At 45.5% G+C, this 24,210-nt stretch overlaps 1 protein-coding gene across 3 annotated transcripts in view; it reads left to right on the top strand.

Annotated features, from left to right (window-relative positions):
- NFRKB (nuclear factor related to kappaB binding protein) overlaps positions 1–24,210 on the top strand; it is a 51,335-nt gene that overhangs the window by 13,984 nt on the left and 13,141 nt on the right. For 2 of the 3 annotated variants that reach the window (XM_060251184.1, XM_060251185.1), the window contains 12 exons: positions 785–965; positions 4,259–4,367; positions 5,089–5,215; positions 7,016–7,081; positions 7,959–8,038; positions 8,124–8,167; positions 10,711–10,771; positions 13,196–13,370; positions 15,443–15,549; positions 18,055–18,178; positions 19,828–19,907; positions 21,538–21,749. In XM_060251184.1, coding sequence (XP_060107167.1) covers positions 785–965; positions 4,259–4,367; positions 5,089–5,215; positions 7,016–7,081; positions 7,959–8,038; positions 8,124–8,167; positions 10,711–10,771; positions 13,196–13,370; positions 15,443–15,549; positions 18,055–18,178; positions 19,828–19,907; positions 21,538–21,749 — 1,366 coding nt within the window. The remainder of the gene's footprint in view (positions 1–784; positions 966–4,258; positions 4,368–5,088; positions 5,216–7,015; positions 7,082–7,958; positions 8,039–8,123; positions 8,168–10,710; positions 10,772–13,195; positions 13,371–15,442; positions 15,550–18,054; positions 18,179–19,827; positions 19,908–21,537; positions 21,750–24,210) is intronic. The other variant, XM_060251186.1, reaches the window with a different exon arrangement.

Raw genomic sequence — 24,210 nt, 5'->3', positions numbered from 1 at the left:
AAGTGCCATCTCACCCTACTATCATTTTCCAGAATTTGTAAAACAGAAATGTTCCAGGGGGCATTGCCATAAAGGGCAATGTAGTACAATGAAACAGCTCAGGAGGTCCCTTTATAATGGAGAGGATCATAATCTGTTGCAATGTTCACTGTATGTATTGGCTTTTTACTGCATTGTCGTCTACCTTTGTAACACACTTTCTGCATTAAGGGTATGTCCTACACAGACAGGTTTATTTTTCATTTTTGTTGTTGCTGTTTGTACTGTTTTCCAATTCTGTACCCCTAATCTGTCTGCATAGTTTTTTGGAGGTCCTTGCAGTCTGATTGAACTGGGGTTTTTTGTATTTTTTTTAAAAAAGTTGTAATCCATCTTGAGTCTCAGTGAGAAAAGTGGGCTATAAATGAAGTAAAACTGCATAATCATTAAACAGATCCTGTGGTGCATGTGCTATCCCTTGCAAGCACATGAATGCTGGATCCCACCAGCTGTGTGTGAAGCTGCAGTCTTGTGGATGCTTCCTTAAGCCTGTGCCCCTCTGTTCTTGCTGGGGGCTTCCTCCAGAGTAAGTATAGAGCCAAGCTACAATTTTGATCCCTTTATTCATGGTCACCTCTATGCTGCATTTGGGACTGAATCATTTTCATGAGTAAGTTACTGCTGCTCATATATCCTTACAACAGCAAAAAGCCTGCTATAATTTTACCTTTTATGCCTAGTAACTGATATCCTGGTAATATGTTCCATGGAACTTAGAAACCCTCCCTCTCTTTTTCTCCCGAAGTCTTGTTTGACCTTGCTGTCCTCAAAAAGAAGGTGAGGGAAAAGGAAGAGAGAAAGAAAAAGAAGCTGAAAGTGATTAAATCGGAAGTGGAAGATTTGTCAGAGACTTTTGGCAACCCTGAAGGGATTCCACCAATGTCCCAGGACCCATCCCCTGTGCCGCTTTCATCAGTCAAAGAAGAGTAAGTTGGTTCCTATACAGAGAAGACACGGTGGCTGTAATTCACGTATCGTTCTTATATTTGCTGGCAAGTTGCAACTGACCCATAACAGCCTCAGGACCTTGGGGTTTTCAAGGCAAGGGACAAACAGAGGCGGCTTGTAATTGCCTTCCTCTGAATAGCAACCCTGGTCTTCCTTAGTGGTCTCCAGGGCTAACGTGGGGTTCTGCTGCCCGAGGCAGAACCCCAACGCACTGCCAACCCCCCCCCCCATACTTATTGCATGCGTGGCATGATGTCATCACATGGTGACATCATCATGCGCCATTGTTTCTGGGCTCTGAGGGGCTGGGAGAGTTCTTTCGATCCCTCAGCGCCCAGAAACAACGTGGCTGAAAGTGCCGTGTTGTTTCTGGGTGCTGAGGGGTCGGAGGAACTCTTCCGGCCCCTCAGCACCCAGAAACAACGCAGCACTTTCAGCCCTGTGCACTCTTGAGTCATCATGCCGCTCTGCATTGTTTCTGGGTGCTGAGGGGCCGGGAGAGTTCTTCTGACCCCTCAGTGCCCAGAAACAATGGTGCTTTCAGTCCTGGGCGCGCTCCAAGTTCAAAGAGGCCCAGGACTGAAAGCACCGCGTTGTTTCTGGTTGCTGAGGGGCCAGAAGAGTTACTCCAGCTCCTCAGCACCTAGAAACAACATGCCCTCCAAGAACTGGTGCCTGAGGCAACCGCCGAATGTTTCCTAATGGATGCTCCGGCTCTAGTGGTCTCCCATCTATGTACTAACCATAGCTGACCATGCTTAGCTTCCAAGCTCTGATGAGATTCTGCTGGGCAATCAGGGGGAGCAAGTAGCGTTTCCAGCTCTGGGTTGGGAAATACCTATAGCTTTTGGAGGTGAAGGGGGCAGCGTTTGGGAGGGGAGGGACTTGAATAGAATATAATGCCATAGCGTCTACCTTCCAAAGCAGCCATTTTGCCCAGGTGAACTGATCTCTGCCACCTGAGATGAGTTGTAATAGCAGACCTCCAGCCACCACCTGGAGGTTGGCAACCCTAGGAGCAGCTGACCCTGTGAGTGATATGGCAGAGTGGGAATGTGAACCCTGGTCTCCCAGATTCTAACTACTACATCACGTTGGTTCTCACTTAATCTGGTGTCTTTACAATGAAGCCTGTTTAGCAACACTGAGGATAAGAGAGACAGTTTGGTGTAGTGGTTAAGTGCGCAGACTCTTATCTGGAAGAACCAGGTTTGATTCCCCACTCCTCCAGTTACAGCTGGTGGAATGGCCTTGCAGAGCTGTCCTTGAAAGGGCTGCTTCTGGGAGAGCTCTGTCAGCTCCACCTACCTCACAGGGTGTCTGTTGTGGGGGAGGAAGGTAAAGGAGATTGTAAACCACGCTGAGATTCAGAGTGAAGGGTGAGGTGTAAATCCAATATCATCATCGTAATCCGAATATGACAGGTTTAATGCCAGTGTACTGTGTTATAGCAGAAGTAGTGTTCCATGGCTAATCTGGCCAGTCTGAATGGCGTGTGGGAATTAGTTGTTAGATATGAAATGGGTGGTGATGATGGAGGAAATGAATCTTTAAGGTAGAGCCAGCCTGCAAAAGTACACTGTCCTATGAAGGAGTGGGGCAGGAGGACAAAGTGTGATGTGGCAATACATATTTTTTTTCCAGACAGGGTAACATGGTCTATATTGGTCTTGTCTATATGGCATCAGTGAAAAAAAAATGCTGAGATCTGGCTTGTAATGACCTAAAAGTGTGAGGTGAGAGGGCTTGAATCTTACCTCAGCCACAGATTTGTTGCATGGCCTTAGTTTGTGGTCCTTTATGAACATATGAAGCTGCCTTATACTGAATCAGACCCTCGGTCCATCAAAGTCAGTATTGTCTTCTCAGACGGGCAGCGGCTCTCCAGGGTCTCAAGCAGAGGTTTTTCACACCATTTTGCCTGGACCCTTTTTTAGAGATGCCAGGGATTGAACCTGGGACTTTCTGCTTCCCAAGCAGATGCTCTACCACTGAGCCACCGTCCCGTATCATGGTACACTGTGGTTGTTGAGCTCACTGGGGTTGGACTGCTGGGCGTATCTGGTACCAAACAAAGTAATTTCTGAGGACAGAAGGAAGGGGTTTCCATCCATGGAATATGACTTCATTGCAGCACAGAATGCAACCCTGAAATGAGGCTCCTAGGGAACGGGGGACCTCCAGGACAGTACGAGTGTCAGAAGTGTGCAGTGGAGGGCAGGACTGGCAAAAAAAACGTCCCCTCCTGCAGAAATCTTTTAGTGGATCCATGCCAAATTCCAGTTTCTGCCTAAACCAGCGTTGATCTGCTTCAGTTCTTACCACCTTCCCTAAGCAGAAAAGAGAGTCTTTCTGTACTGCTGTATTGGTACCCAGGTCTTTGCAAGGAAAAGGCATTACATTACTGGGAAACTGGGTTTGCAAATTCAAGCATTTGCAACAAATCAGCTGCAAACCCTGGTTTGAAATCCCTATCTCAGGGGTGGCCAACGGTAGCTCTCCAGATGTTTTTTGGCTACAACTCCCATCAGCCCCAGCCAGCATGGCCAATGGCTGGGGCTGATGGGAGTTGTAGCCAAAAAACATCTGAAGAGCTACCGTTGGCCACCCCATCCTATCTGACTAAACTGCAGCGTATGCCACCTGCTGGAGGCACTCCCTCAGCAGCCTCATCTGGACCCATGAAGCTGCCTTCTACTGAATCAGGCCTCTGGTCCATCGCAGTCAGCATTGTCTACTCAGATTGGAAGCAGCTCTCCAGGCACTCAGGTTGAGGTTTTCACATCCCCAATTATTTGATTTCTTTAACTGGAGATGCCAGGGATTGAACTCAGGACCTTCTGCATGCAAGACAGATGCTCTGCCACTGAGCCACAGCCCTTCCCCTCATCTACAGTGTGGAGCTAAACTAGTGTTATAGACAGGGCTTTTTTTTATAGCAGGAACTCCTTTGCATATTAGGCCACACACCCCTGATGTAGCCAATCCTCCAAGAGCTTACAGGGCTCTTCGTACAGGGCTTCTGTAAGCTCTTGGAGGATTGGCTATATCAGGGATGTGTGGCCTCATATGCAAAGGAGTTCCTTCTACAAAAAAAAGCCCTGCGTGTACTGTGTTGTAAGATTACTGCAATAGTATATAACATTACTTAGTATAGAACATTAGTATATAACATTAGTATAGAACATTACTTAAATTATTCATCATCATTGTTTTTTGAGTGTGGGTTATCTAGGTGAAGTTTTTTTTTAAAATCTTGCTTTCTTCAAAGGCCTCTTGAAGATATCAAGCCTTGCCTCGGAGTAAATGAAATCTCCTCTAGTTTCTTTTCCTTGCTTTTGGAGATTCTGCTCCTCGAAGGACCAGCTGCTCTCTCAGTGGTAAGAGTATACATCCCCCCTCCTCCCAGTAATGAGCTGCTGTTCTGCCTGCAGGTTTTACATATTTTTTTTTTAAATTTGATCTGTTGTTCTGTGTTTTCTTTTGAAAGTGGTTTAGAATTTGCTAATTGCTACCCTTCAGCCGTGCAGGTGTTCTTACCAGCCACTCCCACAGGAAAATTGTACTACTGCAAGGCATGATGCATTTGTCTTCTTTGTAAAGTGCTCACTGATACCTGGGAAAAGCAGCTCTGAGCTATCCTGTATATTTCAGACTAGGGATAAGGCAACCCCTGGCATGCAGGCCCAGCATCCCAAACCCCTTTCCCCAGCATGCAAGGCCAGTTCTCCATTCAGAGACAAAGCCTTGAGGGATAGATGTGCCAGTCCAGTGGGTGGCATGGAAAAGGAGATGGGCACAGTTTGTGACTGTCATCGTCCCCTCCTCGCATGGCCACCAGGCAGACATGAGGCAAGACCTTACAAAGTTGGCAGTGCCCCTGGTGCTCAGCTTGCTCCCATTGTGTCAAGTCCAGCCCTCCTCTCTCTCTTCCACTAGTTTTGTTGACCGGCAAGTCAGTTTCTTCACAGCTAGATGTGTTTTCTTCTGCCCACTGTTTGGGTAAAAAAAAAAAGCCGCATGCCTCTGTTTCACACCATTAACAGCTTGCCCAAGCAATTGTCTGCTTCTTTTGTTCAATTGTCCTTTGCTTTTGCTCAGCTTGAAGACAAAGTCATGGACTGGCAGTCTTCCCCCGCCAGCACGCTGAACAGCTGGTTCTCCTATGCCCCCAACTGGTCCGAACTTGTCTTGCCGGCCTTGCAGTATCTCACAGGCGAGAGCAGAGGTGAGTCCTGCATTGTAGTCGACAGATGAAACAAAAGTATGAGCGTGTCAAGTCCTCAGCAGTTCAGCTAGCAACAGCAGTTAGTTCTGAGGAATAACTTTATTGAAGCACTTACTTCCAAATCACTTCTATTAAACTTACGCCGAAATGAGTCAATTCCATTTACTGTAAAAAAAGACAATAGCTTTACTAGTTTATGCAGCTAAGGCGACTTTAGCACAGCTTTGGAAAGATAAACAAAGACCCACATTGGAACTCTGGCATAAAAAATTAAGGCAAATTTGTATTATGAGCAGAATAACTGTCAATATACAACTTACAGCAAATGTATCCAGATCTACCAATTTTGAAGCTATATGGTTCCCAATACTTGAACACCTAACATCACAAGGAGAAATCCCTACTTTTGTTAACAAATGGTATTTATATTGAAAACTCATGTACAATTAGGGAAAAATGCAGTGCATGATAAGCAATATGGGGGGGGGGGGACAATTTTCTTTTTCATTTATTTTGTAACATATGTTAACTGTAATATATATAACTGTATATAATTGTTTAAATTTTTAATCTGTTTTAACCATTCGACTGTTTTATTATTTGTTTGATTGTTTATTGTTAGTTTTAATTGTTTTACCACATTGGAATCCGCCCTGAGCCCACTATGGGAAAGGGCAGACTATAAATTTACAGAAATAAATAAATAACAGTAATACATGTTGAATAGCCGCATAGAACACACTCTTGACTATTGCAATATATGCTTTATTTGTAAATTGTGAAAAGCCAATAAAAATTTGTTTTAAAAAAAACATCAACACTGATGGGCTTGTGCCCTATACTTATACCATTGCTACAAACCATTATACATTCAAAAGAAAGTGGTGCCAAGCAAGCCTCCCTTTCTGCCCATGTTAAGTTCCCATGCCCCCTTGCAAGTGCATATATAATCAGCAGAAGACAAGGCTGTTGACCTTGACTGTTTGAGACGAGGCGTAAGTATACTTCTTTCTGTTGCAGTAAAGATAGCAAGGCAGTGCAAGGCAAGAGAAGGATAAACTACAGGTCAAATAGCCAAACTTCAATCATGGCAAGAGGCACTCTTGACAGACCGTAGGAGCTGGCCAGCATTTTCAGCCCTGCTCCCTGCACCAGGCTTGTCCTGCTTTCTTGAACTTTGCCCAAGGATGAAAATAAGTTGCCTCTCTGAAGTGACCCCTGGACTGATGGCCATTGTAAGCCATCTGAGACTCACACAGTCTTAGTCTGTTGTGCTCTCTCTGTAGGGGACTCTGGGAGAAAACCTAAGCAGGTCTGCTCTGAAGTGAGCCCTGTTTTACTCAAAGGGCCTTACTCCTGGGATAGTTTCATAGGATGTAAGCTAGACCACTCAAATTAATTAAACTGAAGACAAATGGCAGCCTTCCTGTTGGATCTGATTCTGTTCCCAGCAGACCGAAATGAGAACTTTCTAACTTTGAAGATAAACGTATTTGATGATCCAGTAACTCATTTTATAACACTGGCATTTTAAATCCCTGTAAATATTCCTTTAGACATAAGATCTATGGCAGCTTCCTGATGAATTTTAGCCTAATCTCATAACTTGAAATTATAGAAATGAGTTTGGGTATTATTGAATTCAGTGTGTATCTAAACAATATTTTGAGTTCTTTTCCATCAGAAGAAAGGAACAGGCAAAACAAGCAGATGCATCAACAGCAGTGAAAGGGTGGACGTTACGTTTGCATTGTAACGAGTAGAAAGAAGGTACTTAACAACATTTGCTTTTTGTTGCAGATTCTCCTTCCAGTTTTTCTCCATTTGTTGAATTCAAAGAGAAGACTCAGCAGTGGAAACTAATAGGTAACATCATTTGCTTTCCTTCTCTGGTAGCAGAAGTTAGTAGAGCTGTTTTCTCAAGGGATTTGTTTCCCATTAAGATTTTTGTTGTTTTCTACATAAGATAGCAGATAAAACAGCATATAGCGTAGAAACCCCGTAGTAGATATTACACAAACAAGCCTCATAGAACACCCCTCCCATTCTCTCCTTTTAAATCTCTCAGCTACTTGTGTGTGCAGCTCTTTCCTGATCTTCCCTTACTTTCTTCCCTTGCTGCTGGACTACTGCCACTATCCTTCTAGCTGCCCCTTCATTTATGTGTAGCCCCTCACCCATGTGGAAATGACACATGCATCCGTCTTGGTGTTTTAATTTCCATACATTAACCTTCAATTGTGTAATTCCCGAGGGACAAAGAAATACCTCAGTTCTCTAGTATGAAGCAAACAGACTGGTTTTATAAACTGATTTTAATAAACAAGGGGATTTGTGAGAGCCTAAAGAAGCCAGTGAAAACTCAAGAGTGAGTCGCTGGTAAAGATGAGAATAAACCTTGCATTTGTTAAGCTGCAGCTGTGAGATCTGGGCACAAGAACACTCCCATAAACGGAGACGACTCATGCTCATGGCTTTTCTTCTTTTGGATTCAAGGTAGCAGGAGATCCTCTGCCAGTCAATACTGGTCCAGGTCCAATTAAGGCAATGTCTGGTCATCCCCTTCTGAGTCCAGAAGAAAGATTTAAATGTGCTTGCTTCTATTCAGGGATCCTGGAATGTATTCATTTGCTTTTGTGCACGGTGGCTTTTATATCCCCCAGTGCTTTAAGTGCTGTTAATGTAGGGTGGACGTTAACAGTAGGTGATGACCCACTCTTGTCTTCTCCGGTTCTGACCCTAGGCTCTTCTCAAGACCACGAGAAGGAGCTGGCAGCGCTTTTCCAGCTCTGGTTGGAGACCAAGGACCAAACATTTTTCAAGGTGAGGTGGAAGAGTTCTTGTGGTAAAGCACATCCCAGTTGACTCTTTCACTAGGCTGACATGAATCTCTCTCATTAATTGGTAGGATAATGAAGACAGCTCTGATGCCACCACACCTATTCCCCGAGTGTAAGTACATATGAAATGGGCTGAAAACTGGGAACTGGTGTGTATGATATTGTCCTGTCCCGGCTGAGACGGGACTCCACCTGGAGTCCCCCCTTCCCCGTACTTCCCCGGAGCCCCGACATACCTCGCAACCTCCTGGTGAGGCCCTGTCAGCCGAGACATCCGCCAGTTCGAGGAGCCGACGTGCCTGCCCCTGGGCCCAGGGAAGCTGGGGGAGCCGCGGTTGCGGCAGCGAGGAGGGGGAGGCCCAAACAACGCCCTGCAGAGAGAGTGGGGAAGGCCAACACCTTGAGCCGTGGTGGCGCCCAAACACAACACTGACACCCCAGCCACCTCAGCAGACCCAAGAAGGACACGCCCCAGGAAGCCCCACCTCAGCGTCCTCGCTTATGAGCGAGGGCGGAGCTAGCCGGGAGTGGGACCTGGGAGGCGGGGAGAGGGCCGGGAGGAGGATAAAAGGCCAGAGGCTGAGGGGTCGAGGAGGAAGCAGGCTGATGCAGCGCAAGGGCGGCCAATAGAGAAGAAGCACAGCCGAGTAGAGGCAAGAGCAAAAGGAGTGAAGTAACCCAGCTCTGCCCTCCCACTGGCCCAGATCAGAGTCAGGGCACACCTAGAGCAGCGGCCACGGCAGGGCATGGTGGGGGCCACCAGGGGCGTGACAGATATATTTCCTTAAGCTTCCAGGGCCAGCTTTGTTCACAACCAGCACTGTGTACCCCTTGACAAATAAGCTAGCCTAAATAGCACTTCGTGAGGGAAAAAAGTTTAAAAAGTGTCATTTCTACTGCTTTTATACCTTTAGTGGGAAGGAGGCGGAATCTCTTGCATCCATTTGGCGCCTGACAAGTAACTTTGTGAATACGGCTCCTAACTTAATTTCCGAGAACTGCCTCACGTTGGAGTCGTCGTGCCAAGCTAGCACAGTTCTGACTTTGGTTCTCATTAGCTGTACTGAGCCAGCACAGCTGCAAGAGAGAATGAGCTTAGATCCTGTCCTCTATCATCAGTGTTGGTTTATTTCTGCTTGTAAAGTCTTGGCCACTGACCATTTTACCAGAGGCAGAAGGATCCTGGCTGGATTCCAGGTTGCATCCTGGCCAAATAGCAGTGTTGCCGTACGTTCTCCCTGTAATTTTCATGTTGGATTCTCCTTTCCTTCCAAATCTAAATTGCTGCAGAGGATAACGGTTTAAAAAGCTGCTGTTTTTTTCCCATCTAAACAGTTGTAACACATGGTGATGAATAAGTGATATCTCATTTTAGTGCAGTATTTTTCCAGTCATTCCCTTCCCCCCCCCTCCCCGTGTCTGATAGGGTGGTTGTTTTTGCTTATTCCCATTTAGTGACACTAACTTCTTCATAGTTTGCTAAGTGCCTAGATTTTATCCTAATTAGTGCTATGAAGGGAAAGCATTCTGAAGCAAATGAAATGACACCCAATAAAATAAAAACTCTGCGCTCTTTGGATTGTAGTGTTTTGGTGTATCTGTGACAAAAAAACCAGAGAGGGGTAACTTCTAGAAAACATGTCTAGAAATATTGTAGGAAACATTTCCAGAACTGTAAACAGTCCAGCAGTTGAACTTGTAATTTGGACTTAAACCGCAAGCCCAACAAGCAAATGTATAGATGAGTGGTTCTCATGCAAAGGCAGCTTTAAAAGGTGACTAGACAGATTCACGGAGGATAAGTCTATCAGTGGCTATTAGCCATGGTGGCTGAGAGGAACCTCCACATTCAGAGGCAGTGAACCTCTGAATCTCAGTGTCAGGAGGCAACATCCAGGGAAGGCCTCAGCCTCTCTGCCCTGTTCTTGGCCTCCAGAGCCACCGTCTGGCCAACTGTGTGAGACAGGATGCTTGACTAGATGGACTGTTGGTCTGATCCTACAGGGCTCTTATGTTTTCCAAGTAGACTACACAGAAGTAGGCTTAGTGGGATTCAGGGCTTTCATAATAATTAGTAAGCATTTGCTCTCCTTCCATTCCTCATGTCCACCTGCAGGTGTGACATGCCCCTTCCTGCTGACCCACTTACCACGGATTACCCATCTCTGATGTTTTGAAGTGATGGTAGCAAGCAACCTCAGACACTTGGTGTTTCTCCTAATCCCGTTCCTACTGCCCATCAGCAAGTGTCCTTGAAGTGCCACTTCCTGCTGCCCCTATCTGCCAGGGATTAGCCATTAAAGCCATGGCAGTAACATTTGCTTCTAACAATGCTGTTGCAACTTTTTAATGCCTTTAAAATTTGCCATAATGTCCAGGTGATGCCCTGGTATTTGGGCAAAAACTCTTATGGTAGAAGCCATTCTTTCCATACAGCTTTTGTCCAAATACCAGAGTGTTGCTGAGATGCCATGGCTTGATGATGTCACTTCCTGTGCATACTGGAAGTGATGCCTACACATTGCCTGTGACTTTCTTTCTTTCTTGGTAAGTCTCCCCCAAACCCCTGGCAGCCCTAGTTTAGGATGTTAAGAATTCTTTTGTGGTTCCGCTTATATTGTAGTTATCCAGGCTTCACACTGGTGTTTGTTTCAGAAGGACGAACTACATGGTCCGGCCTAGCACAGGGGAAGAGAAACGCATTTTCCAGGAACAGGTGAGGAGCCCATCCATCCTGCCTTGTTTATTGTATATGTTTAATCAATATTAGTTTATACAAAGGATGTTTGGTCCTGGCCTGGATGGCCCAGGCAAGCCCAGTCTCCTCAGATGTCAGAAGTTAAGCAGGGTTGGTCCTGGTTAGCATTTGGATGTGAGACCACCAAGGAAGTCCAGGGTTACTATGCAGAGGCAGGCAATGGCAAACCACCTCTGAACGCCTCTTACTGTAAGTGGGATGCGATTTAATGGTAATTTTCACACAGAGAGATGTATTGACAAAGATGTACTTAAATTAAATGGTAAAAGGGGTTTGAAAACTTCTAATGCTGATGAATTTTGTTTTTATGCTTGCATTGTTTTGAGTTCCCGGCAGTAAAGTTACTAATACCTGTCAATTGCATTGGTGTCTAGATGTGTGTTAAAGCCCCTGCTTACATCCGGCTATGCCTTGTGATGAGGGATTTATTTTGTACATCTTGTTCCCTCAGTAACCTAAGCAACATCCAGTTTTCAGAAGGCTTTTACATATACACTAATAAGTTTACAGATGATCCTTATTAGATTCCAAGCTTCTCCTTCAGACAGAAGGCTTAAAATATATGGATAGAAAAGCAAAACAGTTTAGATAACATTGGTACATTTCAGAAAACAGTTACACAGCTAGAATTTAGTCAAGCATAAAGCCTAGTTCTATAATAAAGCAGAGAGCATAATGAAAAATGTAAGTCCCAACAGGGACTTCACCCTATTAGTCTACATTTTCCCATTTAAAATCTAAGTCCCATTTAGAAAGGCATGACCAGCCTAGAGACAGTCTCCTGTCTCTAGTCAGATCAGGCTGAAATCAACAAAGGCTTGTTAATTTCAGGGCTTGACCAGCATAGAGGTCCCCTGCCTCTCATGCAGTCAGCCACTTCTGCTCAAATCTCAGGGTTTGTAAAGCCTTATCCCTGGAAAACTGATATCACTTATCTCTATTTCATTGTCATCTTATCATGTACTTCAGCTACATTCCAGCGCCCCAGCTGCACCTTACAGATGGCCAGTTATCTTGCTTCCTGTTCATGCCATGCAAGGCTATTCCTGTCCTGAGACAGCTTTCAACTTTCACCCACTGACCTAGATTCTCAGCCTAGGCTCTTAGCATTAGCAATATGAATGCCTAGTAGTGCTGAAGAGCTTGGAACTGTTGTTGCCAATTTCATAAGAGACCCAACCTAAAAGAAATTCCACCACACCTTGTAGTCAGCCTTCCAGGTTTTCAGGTCAAAACCAGCAGGACATTTTCTTTGTCCACAACAATATCCAAAAGCAGTCCCATCTACAACTTCTTTTTCAGCAGTGTTTTGCCACTTTGAGCTGGTCTAAGCTTAACATCATTCTAGAACTTTGGGGATAAGGGCTCAGTGGCAGGATGGTAGAACACAGGCCGCTTTCCCTCTCACACTGCAAATTCTCCCCGGTTCTCTTTGTCTGTTGTTACATCTGATTAATCTTGGTTAACACAAATTTGTTTGCTTCAAATCTAGTTTCTGGGGGTTAGTCTTCAGTATTCTACAGAGAGTTTTGCTCTATGTGTGCTGCTTATGATTTATTGGTGCATAAGGAAATAGTCTCCATTTGAGGCTCTCCCCTCTCCTGCTTTGCTGGCTAGCCCTCAGCCGGCCTGCTGGGTCTCTCTGGTGGGTCTCTGAAAGCCTCAGACGTGGAAGAGAAGGGGGTCATTTCAACAGATTTCCTCTCTGTCAGGACAACAGCTCTTCTCAAGACCAGAGCTGTGTCCTTCCTTCCTCCTTGGTATCTCACAGGAGCTTTTTTAAAGGAAGCTGTCTAACCCCACCTCCTCAGCCACATCTGGCCTATTGCTGGGGAGTTCTGATTGCTGTCTCCTCCTTCTTTGCCCCTGAAATAACTTTCCCTTCTCCAGCCGTCCCTTCCATTGGCTGTTCCCTGGCACTGGTTGGGATAGGCCATAGCCTATGTGGCCCCTCCTCTCCCTGTGGGCCTGAGAGCCAGTTGTGGTATAGTGGTTAAAGAGCAGCAGACTCTAATAACTTGGGGAACTGGGTTTCATTTTCCATTCCTCCTCCACATGAAGCCATCTGGGTGACCTTGGGTCAGTCACAGTTCTCTCAGAGCTCTCTCAGCCCCACCTACCTCACAGAGTGTCTGTTGTGGGGAGAGGAAAGGAAGGTGATTGTAAGCCACTCTGAGACTCCTTCAGGTAGGGATGGGTCTAAAATTAACTCACCTCTTCCTCATACCTCACAAAGTACCTGTTGTGTGGAGAGGAAGGGACAGCAATTGTAAGCTGCTTTGAGACTTCTTAAGGTAGAGGGAAAGCAGAGTATCAAAACCAACTCTTCTGCATTGGGGATCTCTTGCTCATCTGGATATTTTCCTTTTCTTTTGCACACAGGAACGTTATCGATACAGCCAGCCTCACAAGGCCTTCACATTCCGCATGCACGGCTTTGAGTCGGTGGTGGGCCCAGTGAAGGGTGTGTTTGACAAAGAAACGTCTCTGAACAAAGCTCGAGAACATTCTTTGTTGCGTTCAGACAGGCCTGCATATGTTACTATCTTGTCTCTTGGTAAGTTGATGCTGAATGTGATGGAGTGCTTCTATACACTTTTCAGACTACCCATTTTTTATTGTAATAGGTTGTGAGATTGGATAGGGCATAGCCATAAAGCATTGAAGGAGAGATTCTTAAAGTCCAAGGTTCAATCATGGGTATCTCCTATATGATTTATATGTATGAAGTCCCAGATTTAATCCAGAGAGCCAGCATGGTGTAGTGGTTAGAATGTCAAACTAGGATTTACAATACTCTGGTCTGAAACCCCACTGCACCATGAAAGCTTGCTGGGTGACCTTGGGATCAGCCTTACTGATTTTATAAGATAACCACCAGAAGCAATAGAACTTTCACGCAAAGGGTGTAAATATGCGTTTTTAGTGAAGTAAAACAAAAACAAAACTAAGGAACACGGAACATTCTTGAAATTTCCCCCACAAAGTCTCTCAACAGTCACAAAGAATGATAGCCTCTTCAAATAGGACTTAATGAAGACTTGGGTGAAGTCTTTACATTCTTAGCGTTCCACTTCTGATGGTACAGAGAGAATAAGGTAACCGCTTTTAAAATGACTCCTCACGGTTTCAATAGTTCTTCCTCAGCCTCTTTCTCCCAAAATTACACGGAGCCACAGCTTTACTCTTTACAACATAGATCCATGCATGCTCTAATTTGCTGCTACCAGCTCTATTGGAGTGCCGGTAGCAGCAAATTAGATCATTCGTGAATCCATGTTGTAAGGTTCCTATTGTGCACATTGTATGATTTGTAATTTTAATTGAGGCTATATTTGGGCCTAGAATTGTTTCTGAACTAATTTGTAATAAATACATGTATATTAGATCATTTGTAATATTTATGTTATATATTTATTGATTTTAGTATTGGGCCCCCTAATTTGTATTCATTTAACCTTTCAGGTTCTTAATGAGAAAAAAATGAGAAAAAACAGAGTATTGGTGTTTAACAGAATAAATTTAAGAATCCTGATTTTACCAGTTTAAGGGCCTCGGATAGTAAAGCAAGGAAAACTGTCGCATGGAGAACTGCCACCCGTCAGAATAGATCGTTCTCATTAGGTAGAAAGACAGCTAATAAATGTTTTATAAAAATAAAACTAATATTGGGTGAAATACAGGGCTTTTTTTTTTTAGCAGGAACTCCTTTGCATATTAGGCCACCTCCACTCCCTGATGTAGCCAATCCTCTTGGAACTTACAGTAGACCCTGTACTAAGAGTCATGTAAGCTCTTGGAGGACTGGCTACATCAGGGGGGCATGGCCTGATATGCAAAGGAGTTCCTGCTACAAAAAAGCTCTGGCGAAATGGATCAGTGCTCCAGCGATCTGGCTCAGTATAAGGCAGTTTTCAAAGAAGATAGCAGTAGTAAGCTGCTGAAAGGCTGTTCAATGTAGGAAGTGCAGTCCACAAAAAATCTCCAGTGCCAGAATCAACCAGCAAAAGCAGGTGCAGAACTGTGAAAATGGCAGTCTTTGTTGTCAAGTTGGCAGTGGCCTTGGAAAGTTTGACTGCAGAAGACCTTCGATTGTAGAGTAGGGTGGAACCATTCTGTCTGTTTGAGGAAACAAGTGAAAGATTTTTGCAGCCGCAACCTCACTTGGCACCTTCTTGCGAAGAAGAATGCTATAGAAGTCAGGACAGAACCTCAGCTGAAATGGCAACCGCCTGGAACTTGTTGATGGAAGCTGGGGAGAAGTAGGGAGGAACCACCATTAGAAAAAAGAGATGTGTTAGGCCCTGATCTGGATAGCCCAGGCCAGCCCAATTTCAGAGGCTAAGCAGGTTTGACTCTGGCAAGTACTTGGATGGGAAGGCTCCTTGGAACTCCAGAGCCAGAGGCTTTGTTCAGCCACCTCTCTGAATATCCTCCAAGTCCACATAAGAGATCCTCATGACTTTCAGCTGCACACACACACTCACACACAATTTTTTTTTTAAAAAGAACAATAGTTGCATTAGGTGAAGAAGGGAAGCTCCAGGGCAAATGGAACTGATGAGTCTGAAGACTTGTCCTTCAATGTTTGTCTGCACTCTGAGTCTTGACTCTGCTTTTTTCTCTTAGTTCGAGATGCTGCCGCCCGTCTTCCTAACGGGGAGGGAACACGTGCTGAGATCTGTGAGCTGCTTAAGGACTCCCAGTTTCTGGCTCCCGATGTCACCAGCGCTCAGGTGAGCTGGATGAAGCGCAGACCAGGTTATTTTCTTTCCCCATCTGAAAAACTTCTTGTTGAATACTGGCAGTATTTTGTAATGTATTTTAAACCTTACCAGCCACAAGGTGGAGAGGAAAGCTTGCAGATCAGCTTATGATGCAGTTTGCAAAACCTCTTCTAATATCTAGCGCTTTTCTTCATGGCTTTTGTCTGTCTGTTCTGACTCAATACCACTTTGGTTTATCCTCCAATTTCTGCATGTATTTTTTGCCTTTAGCTTTTGCTTTGTTTTGTCTCTTCCTCTCCCCTCACCCCAGAGTTTTCCCAGTTCTTCTAAGACCTTTTTAACCTGGGTCATTTTTTGGAAGCTGATTTTGAGTCAGCTTTTTCCCCTTGCATAATATTTGTCAGGTTTTTTTATCCTGCCCACTCTCACCCACTTCCAGCCCAATTTTCAATTACTGGACTGTGGTCATCATTAGATCACTCTCTCTCCTCCCCCACACTCTGAAGACGAGTGGTTTTGTTTTTGATTTAAAAAAAGAGAGACTAAAATATTGATATATCAATTCAATGTTCTCTGAATTCCCGGCTTTCATTGAGAAAAAAAGTAAAAGTCCCTGGTTCCTTCCCTTGGGGAGATACATGAAAAAAGGCATCTTTGAGATCTAGACACTTTTTTAAATATATGAAAGCTGGGAATTCAGAGAACTTCCCTAAACTATCATTACAACCCTAATATCAATATAAGCATGCAATAAAATAAAAGGGGGAGGTGCAGGGCTCTTTTCCTAGTAGGAGCTCCTCTGCATATTAGGCCACGCCCCCCTGAGGTAGCCAATCCTCCTGGAGCTTACAGTAGGCCCTGTACTAAGAGCCCTCTAAGCTCTTGGAGGATTGGCTACATCGAGGGGCATGGCCTAATATGCAAAGGAGTTCTGCTAGGAAAAAGAGCCCTGGGGAGGTGTTGTGACACCTCCCTTATTATTAAAATCCTTATTATTTGAAGTATGTGTGGGGAAAAATAGACTCCACGACTTTGCAGAGGAAGGGCAGACATGCTGAAGAACTGTGCTCAGACCAATGTTCCCTCTAAGCTGCAGAGTCTTGTGAGCAAAATTTCTACTTTGTGAGCTACTGGTATTAAAGTTGTGAGCTACTGGGATTATTAAAGTTGTGAGCTGCTGCATAAATTATTGTGCTCTGGGGTCATCCTTCCTGAGTTAAGACAAATATGTGTGAGCTGGAGGCTAAAAATTCTACTTTGTGAGCTACTGGGATTATTAAAGTTGTGAGCTGCTGCATAAATTATTGTGCTCTAGGGTCATCCTTCCCGAGCTAAGACATAACTGTGTGAGCTGGAGGCTAAAAATCTGTGAGCTAGCTCACGCTAACTCAGCTTAGAGGGAAAATTGGTTCAGACCAGTGACTGCCAAAAAAATCGGGAGAAAGTTGGCTGCATAGAAAAGCCCATAAACGTGGGAACAACAGTTGGTGGTATCCTGCACTTTCCCTATGAAGAAAGGTTAGAGAGGTTAGGGCTCTTTAGCTTGGGAGAACAATAACTGAGGGGAGACACGATAGAGGTTTACAAAATTATGCTTGAGATAGAGAAGGCAGAAAAAGAAGTACTTTTCTCCCTTTCACACAATACAAGAACTCATGGGCACTCAGTGAAATTAATAGGCAGTGGGCTTAGAACAGACAAGAGGAAGTACTTCTTCACCCATAGAGTAATTAAGATGTGGATTTCACCGTCACAAGAAGTGGTGGCAGCTATAAGCATTGACAGCTTCAAGAGGGGATTGGATGAACATATGGAACAGAGGTCCATCAGTGGTTATTAGCTACAAGGTATAAATAGAACACTGTGTCTGGGGCAGTAATGGTGCTTGGTGCTTGGTACTTGGGGGGAACAGTGGGAGGTACTTGGGGGAGAACAGTGGGAGTTCAGGCCCTGCTGCTGGACCTCCTGATGGCACCTGAGTTTTGGCCACAGTGTGACACACAGTGTTGGACTGCATGGGCCATTGGCCTGATCCAATATGGCTTCTGTTTGGGGCAGTGATGCTCTATATTCTTGGTACTTGTGGGGCCACAGTGGGAGGGCGTCTGGAATTCTGGCCCTGCTCATGGACCCCCTGATGGTGCCTGGTTTCTTGGCCACTGTGTGATAAGAAGAGTGTTGGACTGGATGGCTACTGGCCTGATCCAACATGGCTTCTCTGATGTTCTTATGCAGAAACAATCTATAGTGCACTTGGTATCATTTTGGTTAGAAGCCTATAACTTTAGTACTTGCAAGCATTCTCTTTCACTGGAATGAGCTTTCTTTTGCTCCAGTTAGCCAGATAAATTTGCATGTATTCTGCAGATATTTTCCTGCCTTGCGTTGGGGATGGGTTAGATATTTGACTCATTTTCATCTGTATGACCTTCTTCCTCCCATCATGCCTCAGAACATGCTTGCCACACTGGTTCTTTTTTGGATCCCTTATTTCATTGCAAGATCTCTTCTCAGGTTAACACCGTTGTGAGTGGCGCCTTGGATCGACTGCACTATGAGAAAGATCCCTGCGTAAAGTATGACATTGGCCGCAAACTGTGGATATACCTGCATCAAGACAGGAGTGAAGAGGAGTTTGGTGAGTGGTCCCTAGAAGGATCTTACTGCACCCAGTTTGCAGGGAAATTGGGATGTGACGGGGTTTGTGTGGGCTCACATTAAATGTAGGGGAAATGGCCAGTGTTGAACTAGAATTGGGAGGGACGGTGGCTCAGTGGTAGAGCATCTGCTTGGTAAGCAGAAGGTCCCAGGTTCAATCCCTGGCATTTCAAACTAAAAAGGGTCCAGGCAAGTAGATGTGAAGAAACTCAGCTTGAGACCCTGGAGAGCCACTGCCAGTCTGAGTAGACAATACTGGCTTTGATGGACCAAGGGTCTGATTCAGTAAAAGGCAGCTTCATATGTTCATTTTCTCTGTGGAGGCAGTCAGCCTCTAAATCCCAGTGCCAGGAGGCAACAAGAGGGGAAAGTCTCAGCCTCTATGCCAGGGGTGTCAAACATGTGACCCAAGGGCTGAATCAGGCCCCCGGAGGGCTCCTATCAGGCCCTCAAGCAACTAGCTGTCACCTGCTTTCTTCTCCCTTCCTTCTGCATCATAGCTTGCTTTGCCAGGCTTGGTCGATCGCACAGCAGCTACGAGGCAAAGCCTCTATTTTCTCCATTGGCTAAGGCTCCTCCCTCTTGGGGAGGAATGGGGGGGGGGAGAGTTTGCTTTGCCAGGCTCTCTTAGTCTCACAGCAGAGCTACTGAGCCAAGCCTCTCTTTCTTTTATTGGCTGAGGCTTCTCCCTATCCGGCTCCCTGAATCCCATAAGAGAGATACAAAGAAAGCATCTTTAAGACAAACAATGTTTTAATCATTTTAAAAGGTTTTTTTTTAAAAAAAAAAATCTTGTGTTTATGTCCTTTATAAAATTTATATCTATGCTACCTGGCATTACATTTTATGACACACATGGCCTGGCCTGACGAGGTCTCATTTGTGTCAGATTTGGCCCTCATAACAAATGAATTTGACACCCCTGCCCTGTGGTTGGCCCAACAGAGAAATTGATTGGCCATTTTGTGAGGGGTTGCTTGAACTAGATGGACCATTGGTCTGAGCCAGCAGGGCTTTTTAAATGCACTTACGAAAAAAGCTGACAGCATTCCACAAATACAGGAATAAAGCAAACTGTACCTTCAACTCTTTGGGCAGGGAGAGAATGCAACGTTTCTGTTGGTATTTCCTGGGCTAACAAGATTGGACAATAGTTTAGTGGCTGTTTTCCCAAACTGTTAGATACCATACAGAGAACGAAGGAGTTATAGTCTAAAAGCAGGTTTTAAAAATATGTATGTTTACCTAAAAATGAAAAAAAAATGGTAATGCAAATTCTGCAAACACAGGGAATGTGTGCGTGTGTATATATGATTTTTCTCTTGTTTCTGTTTGAAGAGCATTCACTTCTATTTACTTGTCATGCCAGTTAAAAGGCATAAAAGCCTCCCTGGGGAAACGTTTGCAGAAAATATTGTAAACATGCATACAGAGCCTTGATAATTTCCATGTAAGGCCTTTCTTTCTTACTGGTAAATAATCCAGCTCTGTGTGTGTTTTCTCTCAATCACAGAGTAGAGATTTTTAGAATCACAAACATACGCCCACGGGGAAAAGGTAGATAGCATATGCTTTTACAGCCTTGGTGTTAACATCTGTTGATTATTTGTTACCTATTCTCGCTTACAGAGAGGATTCATCAGGCCCACGCTGCTGCGGCAAAAGCCAAAAGAGCCCTCCAGCAGAAACCCAAGCCTCCTGCAAAGACAGTAAGTTGCCTGGCGTTCATGCATGGTACAAAGGTGTAACTGTTCTCAGCTGGTAGGACTTCCAGCTGCCATGTCCTAAGAGCTCACAGTGAATAACAATTTGCTAACTATTCTACTTTATCCCTGACCAGCAGGGCTTTTTTTTTTTTGTAGCAGGAACTCCTTTACATATTAGGCCACACATCCCTGATGTAACCAGTCTTCCTGGAGCTTATAGTAGGCCATGTACTGAGAGCGCTGTAAGCTCTTGGAGGATAAGCTTCATCAGGGATGTGTGGCCTAATATGCAAAGGAGTTCCTGCTCCAAAAAAAGCCCCGCTGTCCAATGAGAAACAGTTTGAATCAGAATGTCTTTTATTGCGTCAGAAGGATGTTCATGCTTGGGCCTTAGCCTTAGGAAAAGATAATTCCAAAAGTTACATGGTGGCCGCCTCTCTGTGTGCCCTTCTGGTGTGATTTGATGCATGGGAGATGCTTTGTGGGTGTTATTGGAATGGAGGGATGGAGGCATATGTGCTGGGCTGGAGCCTGCATGGCTTTATAGGTAGTCTTCTCTGTTTTGGGTAGTCTTAAGGATTGTTTCAAAGACGTGCATGCTTCCTACATGGAAAGTGCTTCCAGAAAGGAGAGAAGTGTAGAACACATCTAATGTGGCATCAAGATAAAAGGCAACCAAGCCATTTTCTGGTAGTGCCTGTGAGATGGAAACTGGTAAGTGCGCCTGAACTTTCGCAGTTGAAATCTTCCAAATAAGTCATTTGAGTTTGGTTTCCTAGGAATGGTGTGTTCTGCTTCCTGAGCGTGTGGGAGACTCAGTGTAGAATATCCTGTCACAAAATGGAATAAGCTAGAGCAGCGTTGTCAAACATGTGGCCTTGGTGCCGAATCAGACCCCCAGAGGGCTCCTAAGGCCTCCAAGCAACTGGCTGTCATCTGCTTCTTTCTCCTTCTGTCTTGCTTCTTTCTGCATCTCAGCTTGCTTTGCAAAGCTTGCTCAATCGCACAGGAGCTACAGAGCAAAACCTCTATTTTCTCCATTGGCTGAGGCTCCTCCCTTGGAGAGGAAGGGGGCAAGGCAGAGCTTGCTTTGCCAGGCACTCTCAATCGCCCAGCAGAGCTACTGAGCCAAGCCTCTCTTCCTTCTGTTGGCTGAGGCTTCTTCCCCTCCTGGTCCCGTGGGGAAGGAAGGAAAGAGCCAGAGCTTCCTTTGCCCATGGGAGAATACAAAGAAAGCATCTTTAAGACCAACGAGTGCTAATGTTTTAAGTTTTTTTTAAAAAAATCTTCAATTGTGTTTGTCTTTGTCTCTTATAAAGTTGATATCTCTGCTACCTAATCTTAAATTAGGAACACACATGGCCAGCCCAACATGGCCTGGCCTGACAAGGTCTCATTTATGTCAGATCCGGCCCTCATAACAAATGAGTTTGACACCCCTGGGCTAGAGGGCAGAAGGAACGTTCAGGAGCACTCCAGAGTCCTGACATCTTGCAGGAAGCATTGAATGGGCTTCATCCATCAGAGGGCTTGTTCTTTCAGCTTTCCTTCCTCTTCCCTCTCTGCCCCCTGCCCAGTGAGCTCATTGCCTTCGTTGTTCTCGTTAGTAACGATGTTGCTGTTGTCATTGCAGAAATCCAGCTGCAAGGAGAGCTCCGCGAAAGTGACTGCAGGCAGCACCTCTGAGCCGAGCCAGCTGAGCCTCAGTGATTCCAGCATGCCACCCACCCCAGTGACGCCCACGGCCCCTCAGTTGCCCGCAATGCCCATTTCACCACCCCCGGTCTCTGTGGTCAGCAAAAGTATGCCGAGTGTTACTCCAGAGCAACCAAAACCCAATCAAAGGTAAGCCCTTCCATTTTTCTTGAATAAAGATGCATCCATATTAACTGGATTTGAATTAGGGGTGGGGTGTTCAGACACTTAAGGTACAATTTTAGAAGACATAGCTCTATCTATGAGAGGCAGTTTGGTGTAATGTTTAGGAGCATGGACTCTAATCTGGGAGAACTGAGTTTGATTCCCCACTTCTCCACATGCAACTGCTGGAGTGACCTTGGGTCAGTCATAACTCTGAAGCTGTTCTCGCAAGAGCAGTTTCTGTCAGAGCTCTCTCAGCCACACCTCCTCACAGGATGTCTGTTGTTTAATTTATTTTATTATTTTATTGAGCAGATTTATATTCCGCCCTCCCCCATATGGGCTCAAGGTGGATCATAAGCATAAAAACAATTAAAACAAACAATTAACAATAAAATTAATAGTCTACAACTAAACAACACCACATAACTCAATAAAAATGTAGTAACAGGTGGGACGGGCACATTTTGCAGATTAAACACAGTTATTGGCCCGAGTATAATAATTCAGATGGTAAGTCATTGTGGGGGAAGGCAGTAGATGGGTGATCAATAAGAGGAGAGGGGAGAGGAAGGAGCATGTAAGGTGTTCTGAGACTCCCAAGTGAAGGGTGGGGTATAAATCCAGTCTTCTTTTCCTTCTTTCTATCTGTTTAGAGCAGGGGTTACCAACATGGTGCCCATGGATGCCAAATTGCCCACCAACACCTACCCTGGTGCACACCAAGTGTTTGTAGAAAGTGGGCCAGGCTCAGGCTTGCCAATCCCCAGTTGGGGACAGGGGATCCCCTGGTTTGCAAACCCTCCTCTGCTTCAGGGTTATATAATAATAATAATAAAATTTTATTTATATCCCGCCCTCCCCGCCGAAGCGTGCTCAGGGCGGCTAACAACATTTTCATATAGTTATACAAAGTTTAAAATCACATTAGCTTTAAAACATTCCAATTAACCAAATACAATACAGATTTCCAGGTGCTAATTCCATTTATAAAATGATAGTAGCGAAAGTCACCCAACAACAGTCTCTCAGCCAGCAAAGGCCATCCTGAAAAGGGTGGTCTTGCAGGCCCTGCGGAACTGGTCAAGGCACCACAGGGCTCGTACTTCCGGAAGCTGGTTCCATAGGTGTGGAGCTGCGATGGAGAAGGCCCGTGTACGGGTATTTTGAAGTTTGGCCTCCTTTGGCCCAGGGATAGTCAGCTGGTTCTTCCCTGCTGACCTCAGTGCTCTCTGGGGCTCGTATGGGTAGAGACGGTCCCTCAGGTAGGCAGGTCCTAGGCCATATAGGGCTTTAAAGGTAATAACCAGCACTTTGTAACGAACCCGGTAAGTAACTGGCAACCAGTGCAGTTCGCGTAGCCCCAGCTGTATGTGCTCCCATTTCGGGAGCCCCAATATCAGCCTAGCCGCCACGTTCTGCACCAGCTGCAACCTCCGGGTTCAGCACAGAGGCAGCCCCATGTAGAGGGCATTACAGTAATCCAATCTTGAGGTGACTGTTGCATGGATCACTGTTGCTAGGTCCCGGCGCTCCAGGAAGGGAGCCAACTGCCCTGCCCGCTTCAGATGAAAAAACGGTGACTTGGCAGTGGCTGCTATCTGGGTCTCCATTGATAGTGAAGGCTCCAGTAGGACCCCCAAGCTCTTGACCCAGTGCGCCGCTTTCAGAGGCACACTGTCAAACACCGGGAGAGGTATTTCCCTCCCTAGGGCGCCGCGACCCACGCAAAGGACCTCTATCTTCTCCGGGTTCAGCTTCAGCCCACTCAGCCTAAGCCAAGTTGCCACGGCCTGCAATGCCAGGTCCAAATTCTCTGGAACGCAGTCAGGCCGGCCATCCATTAGCAGATAGAGCTGGGTGTCATCTGCATATTGGTGACACCCAAGCCCGTACCTCCGGGCAATCTGGGCAAGGGGGCGCATATAGATGTTAAATAGCATTGGGGAGAGAACTGCTCCCTGCAGCACCCCACAATCTAGTGTGTGCCTCTGGGACAGCTCACCCCCGATTGCCACCCTTTGTCCCCGACCCTTGAGGAAGGAGGAAAGCCATTGTAGGCCTAGCCCCCCAACCCCTACGTTGGCGAGGCGGCGGGTCAGTAGCTGATGGTCGACCGTATTGAATGCGGCCGACAGATCTAATAACATCAGCACCGCCACGCCGCCTCGGTCCAGACGCCGCTGGAGGTCATCTACCAAGGCGGCCAGCACTGTCTCCGTCCCATGACCTGGGCGAAAGCCGGACTGGCAAGGGTCTAGGATGGAAGCGGGGGGAAGGGAAGGTAAGAAATGTCTACTGAGCATTTCATTATATCCTATAATGACCGGTCCCTATATGGAATATATCCTATAATCCTATGGAGACCAGTCCCTATAGGGAATAATGGAGAATTGATCTGTGGGTATCTGGGGCTGGAGTGGTGGGGCTGTTTTTTTAGATGGAG

The sequence above is a fragment of the Heteronotia binoei genome, chromosome 12 (genome assembly GCF_032191835.1).
Source record: "Heteronotia binoei isolate CCM8104 ecotype False Entrance Well chromosome 12, APGP_CSIRO_Hbin_v1, whole genome shotgun sequence".
Taxonomy (NCBI): Eukaryota; Metazoa; Chordata; class Lepidosauria; order Squamata; family Gekkonidae; genus Heteronotia; species Heteronotia binoei.
The sequence above is the reverse complement of the archived record's forward strand: the minus strand, read 5'-3'. Positions and strand labels throughout refer to the sequence as shown.